The sequence below is a fragment of the Sinocyclocheilus rhinocerous genome, unplaced genomic scaffold, assembly GCF_001515625.1.
Source record: "Sinocyclocheilus rhinocerous isolate Xijiao unplaced genomic scaffold, SAMN03320098_v1.1 scaffold370, whole genome shotgun sequence".
NCBI lineage: Eukaryota > Metazoa > Chordata > Actinopteri > Cypriniformes > Cyprinidae > Sinocyclocheilus > Sinocyclocheilus rhinocerous.
This window is the reverse complement of record NW_015670897.1, coordinates 69,412-77,000: the sequence shown is the minus strand read 5'-3', so window position 1 is coordinate 77,000 and position 7,589 is coordinate 69,412. Positions and strand designations below refer to the sequence as shown.

Genomic DNA, 7,589 nt, shown 5'->3' with positions numbered 1-7,589 from the left:
ATTCTTTTCTGTAAGATTAAATATTGGTATTGCATTTCAATTTCAAATTTGAAATATAAATAAAAATATTTTAATGTATTTGATTATGATTCTTGAATATTTTTATAAGTATAAAATTGTCACACACACACACACACACATTATTTTAAACATAAGCTCTCTATATATATATATATATATATATATATATATATACATAAAAATACAATAAAATATATAAATATTATTTTTATATAATATTTTACTTCTCAAGTAAATGTATCTTGATTGGAAATTTGTACTGGAAAACGAGACAAAATTGCTAAGTAAGAAAATATTTTTGCATTGTGGTATAAACATTAAAATCAACAGAATAAATGTGAAAAGAAAAAGTGAAATGATGGATTAACTGAAACTGTGGCTCCTGGAATGACGTGACTGTGGTGTATGCCGATAATCCCATCTCAAATTAATTTCAACAAACCTAAGCAAATTGCAAACCAACAGTATTTGTCTTCAGGCAAACTCTGACTTATCTGTGATTTAGACATGCTTTTCTCTTGCTGGAAACAATAGAGTGATTGAACTGTGCTTCCAGGTCATGTGATCATTGGCTTTGCCATGTATTATTTCACCTATGACCCCTGGATTGGGAAACTGCTCTACTTGGAGGACTTCTACGTCATGAAAGAGTTTCGGGGTATGAATGTGACCTTATACATTTGAGATATCATACTGTCAGATTTATGAGACACCGTCATGTAACACACTTTTCCTTCTATTAAAATTAGGTTTTGGAATTGGGTCTGAAATCCTGAAGAAACTGAGTCAGGTAAGTTTCAACTTCCTTTATATAGCACCAAAAGGATCAATAACATCTATTTCTATGGCATGTGAGGAAACTGTTCATGTATGTTGTTCAGATCACATAGTTACCCTTGTGAAAAAGAAGTGCGCTTAATTGTATTGAATGTGCACTTGTAGCGTACAATCTTATAAGTGTATATTTAAAAACTAAAAATATAAAAATACTATAAAATATATATAAAATCCTACTTAAGTGTACTTAAAGAGACACTTTCATGACTATGTTTCTTAACACGCTTAAGTACACTTTTAAGAAGTGCACTTTGTAATGATGTTTTACTTCAAAGATTTAATAAACTTTTATCATGCTTTAAAGTACACTTATATTGATGTGTTGGCTAACATACTACAGCACATATAAAGTACTTGATTATCATTTTAACTGTTTAATATTACATTGAAAGTTAATATATTTTAAATGTACTAAATTTCGACATCATCGTTACTATATGAAATTCCAAATATAGCCTACTTAAAAACATTTCATTCAAGTTTCCACAGAAATCACATTAAAGTATATTTTAGTTAACCATAAACATAAAGATGTACTACTTAGTCCTACTTAAGTGAGTCAAAAAACTATGCATTTTTACTATGCATACATTAAGTATGCATTTGATGTAATATAAACTTATTTTATTTATTTTAATTAAATTGCAAATAACATGCAGTTAAGTGTCTGAAAACATCACATTCAGTTTGCACTTAAGTATATATATTTTAAAGTATATACACTGTAAAAAAAAAAATTTGAAATTGAAAATAAAACGAAGATTAATGGAGTACATTTTACAAGAAAATACTATTTCAGTCTTTCTCCTTAAAATTTCACATTTAATTCAATGTGTTACTCGCCGTTACTTTCTTTGAAATTATTTGTGAAATTTACAAACAATTTCTGAGTTAAAAAAAATTTCTACACCAGCTTTTTTTCTGTTTATTTTTTTAAAAGCATGCTGAAGTGTACTTCTTTTTCACAAGGGTACCAAAGCTCAAAGTATACAATACTAGTTAATAATTAGTCCCAGGTTAATGATCTAACATTACAGCACCTCTAATCTTCTTCCTGGCAGTATATCGTGTACTCAGTCAGTTTTCTCCAATCATTGGCTGGTTTTCTGCAGACGGCGGTCAGGACTCGGTGCAGCAGCATGCACTTCATCGTGGCGGAGTGGAACAAATCCTCCATCGAGTTCTACAAGCGGCGTGGAGCGTCTGATCTCTCGCTGGAGGAAGGGTGGAGGCTCTTCAAGATCGACAAGCAGAACCTGCTCAAGATGACCAATGAGGAGTGAAGCGGATGTCAGGAGACTGTTGCAGTCTGTGATTGACCCTCTGGTGCTGGTGTTCACTGAAGTGGACAGATCTTCAAAAGTCATTTTGAAGCATTCAGGGTGTGATGTTACATCCAAAACCTTTCATTCTGACCCATAATTACAATTCTCTCTACATAATTTTGAAAGATTATATTCTTGTTTTGAAGTACATTAAGATATTTTCTTTTCTTTTGTGATTTAATAATTCATGAATCAGAGGCTTTCTGCCTGTCATGCAATGTAGTGATGTATATATAGACGCGGCATATTCACTTCTCTGTATACTTCAATCTTAAATTATTTTTAAATAAAATGTTTAAAATAGAACATATTTTTTTACACTTTAATCCCTCATCTTTTTCATTTTTGTTATGAGATCTGATGTTTCCCCATTTTATACTTAGCAACAAAACGATTCTACAAGGTGAGACAAGTGTTGGCAGTTAAAGCAAAAATGACTTTAGATGAACATTACATTTGTGCTTCATTTTTTTTTTTTTTTTTACTGAAGTGCATTGAACTTCTACTGCATCCTATTCTTCATGCAATCCAGAATGGCAGCACAACTGAGATTTGTTTGAGCTGTGGCCTCTGCTGTACAGACATGAATTTACATTTCCTTCAGCCTGAGGTTTATTCATTTCACTTTTGATGTGAAAGCCCAGCCCAGATGAGAAAAAGTAACTCAAAAGTAGTGTAATGCATTACTTTCCATAAAAACACAACTAGTTACTTTTTTAGGGAGTAATGCAATATTGTAATGCATTACTTTTAAAAGTAACTTTCCCCAACACTGGACAAGACACTATAGACAAAAATGTAGGCACTTTATCTATTTGCATTTCTAGAGATTTCAGTTACAATACATATCTTTAAAGGCTGTTTTTTCAAAATGAGTTTTTTTTCCCAGTTCATACACCAAACTTAGCAGGTTTATTCCTATCTACATTCTGAAGGTTTTTACTGGGGGGTTTGTTCATAATATAATATTTTACCCTAAATATGGTGAAATTGTATTTGTTTTCTGGCTGTTGACAGTATTTTCTGATTTATGCATTGATAAAAGAGATCCCTTCTGTAAAAACCTTTAACTCTAATATGTTGACAAAATTAAACAAGAAGATTTTTGTTCAGGAAATGTATGTATATTAGGGCATTTTTAATTAGATAATGCCTCATATGCTTGTTTAAACATAACATTTCAGAAAACTTCCTGTGATTAATCAACTGAGGAGGTGTGGTGGTGGTTGTCTTGCCCTGCAGTCACTAATTTTATCCCTTAAAACTCATCTTTGATCATAAAAATTACATATTTAAACATTTTTCCCATAAAAAATAATTTGTTTTAAAATGGCTTGAATATAACTCTATAATAAAAATGACATATTTAATCATTTCTTTTCCCACATGAAAATAATTTGTTTTAAGATGGCTTGACCTTATTTAGTATACACGGATCTATGAATATGCTAATTGTCCCTGCCTCCGCTCTATCACACCAGGGGCTTGTACTATGATGGAGGCTGAACAAACTCAGGGTTACAGGATTATTTTTGTGAAAACCAAACCAGTCCAATCCGGCTTTGTTGGTACCATGATGCTGATCATCAACTTTCTCTGTCAACTCAGGCTTTGATCCTGAGCATGAAAGTGTGACATCAGTAACAAACAGCCAATCACATGCCTTGAAATTCTGATTCACTTCTCAAGAGAGAGTCAGTGCGATTCACTACCAAAGATTAAAAGAATCTATCCATGAAAGAGGACAACTTAAAGAAAACATCTTGTCATATCAGTGCAAGTAAAAGTTGTGAAGTCAGTTTAGTTGGTAATATTTATAAGTATAAAAACACTTTAAAATCTAAGCTCATATGTAGTCATGTTTAAAGCTATTGATTCTAAAACTTATTTATATTGCATATCTTTTTATGTTTATATTCATTTAAAATAAAAGCTTAATAATTATTATTAAACTAAACACGGCTCGTGTAATATAATAATTGTATAAATCATATAAAATAATTATAATAAATAATCATCTCTAAAAGCCAGATGATTTGATCTATAAAAATGTTTTACAGGAGCAAGAGAAACTGGGGGAGTGACTTTATTGTGTAAGAGATGTGTCACTTTGCTCGAAGCTGATTGGTCAAATTTAGGTTTGCGATCTCTAAACCAGAACATAACCTGCTCCAGAGCAGCTTAGCCATGGAGCATAAGTTATTAAGGCGATGAACACCGATTAAAGCCGAGCTACATTCATGGTACCTAAAACCCAGAGTTGGCGCAAACTAAACTGAACCTTACCTGGCTAGCCAGCTAAACCGGCTTCATGGTACAGGCTCCAGAAGTCAGCATTGAACAAAACTCCGGCGTTTTGATGTGTTTTTTTAACCTTAAACCGCATAAACACATTTCATTACGCCAAATACACAAAATAATGTTCTTTTTAGCAACATCATATGACCCCTTTAAGCATATTTAAACACCAACATGTTTGTTTTATTTACAGATTTGAAAAATCATTTTTTACAGTGTAGTTTTGTTTCTGTCTGTTTTATTAGTAACACTATTAATAACAATAGCACTCTCTATTTTATCTACTTGTTTTCTTTTTATTTATTTTAAAAAAGTTTGGCCATTGTGTTCAAGAAATCAACAGATATGTCTGTGATTGGCTGCACTGCTCAACGCTGCAAACACACTTTGTAAATAGAAACCTATGACCAGTGGATGAAAAGCCCTGCCCCGCAGATTGACGGGATTGATTAAATGATTGTGACGTAGGAAACAGGGGCAGTATCAAACAGCGTTTTGTGATTGTCTTTAAGGAGAAAATGCTCAGCAATGGTGTTGACTGATGCATTTGCACATGGTTTTAAAGGGGTCATATGATGTGATTTCAATTTTTCCTTTCTCTTTGGAGTGTTACAAGCTCTTGGTGCATAAAGTTGCAAAAACTAAAGTCTCAAATCCAAAGAGATATAATAAAAGTTAAGAGTCAGCCACGCCTACCTAAAACGGCTCGTTCTAACACGCCCCCACATATCTACATCACTATGTGGGAAGATTTGCATAACGTTTTGAAATGAAGATTTTGAATGAAGACATAAAGATTTGCCAAATGTTCACGCAAAGAAAGAAGGCGTAACTTTTATTCTTGCTGTAGTATTGTTGCTGCCGCCATGTCGTGAAGGCGCTGTGTGCTTCGTTGTGAAAGCGAAACTACTTTGTTTGGTCTTCCAAAAGAGGACGATATCCGCTTCGTCATGCCTGGAGCTGATCCGTGCTGGTTGCTGAGGAAATACAACAACTTTGCGCTGTGGATCACCGGATCGGCTTTCACCGTGGATGAAGCGGAGTCCAGCCCGGGGTCGTCACATGTGGTTGCCGCAAGCCTCCTTCGTCGAATCCGCTGGCCGCCGCTCACTCAAGGCCGTGTGTGACGCTGTGTGTTTCGTTGTGAATAAATTTAACTTTAAAATTTTAACTGGTTTCCAAAAAAACATGTTCTTTTCTCTTTTTAGTTTTTTGGTCACATGTATGTGTGAGCAGCTCTGTTAAGCTGAGGATACTTCTTTTCTATCTACTTTTTATTCTGTTAATTTATATATATATATATATATATATATATATAAAAACCTTGCTACGTGCACTGCATTAGACTAACCGAGACTTCACAGCACTTACATTATTGCTCTTTTGTTGGCCCTCATTTGTATAGGTTGCTTTGGATAAAAGCATCAGCTAAAAGATTAAATGTAAAGGTAAGTTAGTGGTGTTTGCTCATACTTTGGATTTGAACAAACATCTAACAGTATTACAGTTGCAAGCATTGCTCAGTCCAGCTGTATTACAGGCAGTTGTTTGTTAATGTGTGAAGTGGGAGTGCAATGCTCTCTGAAAAATTCCTGAGACATTACCAAACATTGTCAGAGCCAAACTGAATGAGAATTACATGCTTATTCGTAAAAGGCCTGTCCATTATTGCATGTGCTGCTCCTGCAGGAATGTGACACTGCGATTGTTCTGTTTAACTAAACACTGTAATTAAACTCAAGAGATGGTTTATCTTAAACACTCATCAGTGTGTGATGAGGTTCTTCTTTCTTGAATGTTTCAGTTGTGCGTTTGTCTAGACTAAAGGAAACAAAGTTGTGAAAATAACAATGCCTTCCTGCCCGGCGAACTCTGAGACATCCGCACGCCTTTAGCTGTTTATTAAAACTTTTTCAATAGGTCTATACCTTATTTTCCAGATATAAGAAAAAAGCGTAAGTGACTGGAAATGACTCAGTATTCATATCCTCAGAGGAAACCTCCCATAAGTCTCTCAGACAAGAGTTCCAGCTGAGAGCGGATGTGAATGAGTCAGTGCTGATTATATCCCATTCACAAATACAGTCCGGCTCAGGGGCTGAAACTGGAACCGGATAAACACTAGAGATGCTTGTGCTGAGATACCGGCTGCTGTACATGTTCAGAGAGAGTAGTTTTCTTAACCCTGTGAAGCCTGACATATGAAATGATAGTCAGAAAAATTACGGGAATTTAAAAACATATTTAAAAAGTTTGTATATATGTTTTATGTCATATTAACACATCAGGCTTTTATGACTCGTATAGAATGATATAGTGAGAATAAGGAGGAAAAAAAAAAAAATTTTTTTTAAATACCCAAACTGAGCAAAAATATGCAATTTGGTGCAGATGCTGATATTTATATGATGAAATTCCGATGCTTGTAATGTAAATCAATGAGATCTTTAAAACATTATAGCAGATACTTACTTAAAATGATATAAATATCAGTCATCACTCTGTATATCTGCCAATAATATGTAGTAAGATGATATTTAAATGCTTAGTTTTGATGATCTAAAAATATAATGCAATGCAAAACAATGATGATTGAAAGATGAACAAATAAGCGTTCCTCAAAAGCCTGATGATCATATTAGATACTCACATTTTAACATGCTTTTTCTAAAAATGATGCATTGTTAATCAAGCAAGCCTAATATTATTCTTAAATTATTTAAGGTTACTCTGCATTTGAAATGTCTATAATTGCACACACAGCAATGATGCATGATATTTGCCTCTGCAAATCAATATCTAATAATGACATCAATCTCTCTTAGGCTGTTTATCAATAGCCGCTAATCCAAAGTAGATCTGTTTCATATTTCTAAGCAGACACACTGACAAAAAAAACAAAGCCTCATCGGCATCCTTTGTTTGAATGCAAGAGACAAATATGGGAATATTATTTTAATCTATCCTGTTTTCACCCAACAATGCATTAGCCTTCGAAGTCTATAATATGTATGTTATATAACAATTTCCTCCTGCTCTATTCCTGTGAATGAACCGACAGCGTTTGATCTCATATTCTGTGGTTGCTTTTGCTGATGATTTAAACAC

At 33.7% G+C, this 7,589-nt stretch overlaps 1 protein-coding gene across 2 annotated transcripts in view; it reads left to right on the top strand.

Moving 5' to 3' along the window:
• The window catches only part of LOC107734365 (diamine acetyltransferase 1-like), a 6,111-nt gene extending 3,622 nt beyond the window's left edge, over window positions 1-2,489 (top strand). The window contains exons 4-6 of one of the 2 annotated variants that reach the window (XM_016546302.1): window positions 578-679; window positions 771-811; window positions 1,971-2,489. In XM_016546302.1, the coding sequence (XP_016401788.1) occupies window positions 578-679; window positions 771-811; window positions 1,971-2,141 (314 nt within the window). In that variant the 3' untranslated portion in view covers window positions 2,142-2,489. Of the gene's footprint in view, window positions 1-577; window positions 680-770; window positions 812-1,919 lie in introns of both variants that reach the window. The other variant, XM_016546301.1, reaches the window with a different exon arrangement.
• The last annotated feature ends 5,100 nt before the right edge of the window (window positions 2,490-7,589 follow it).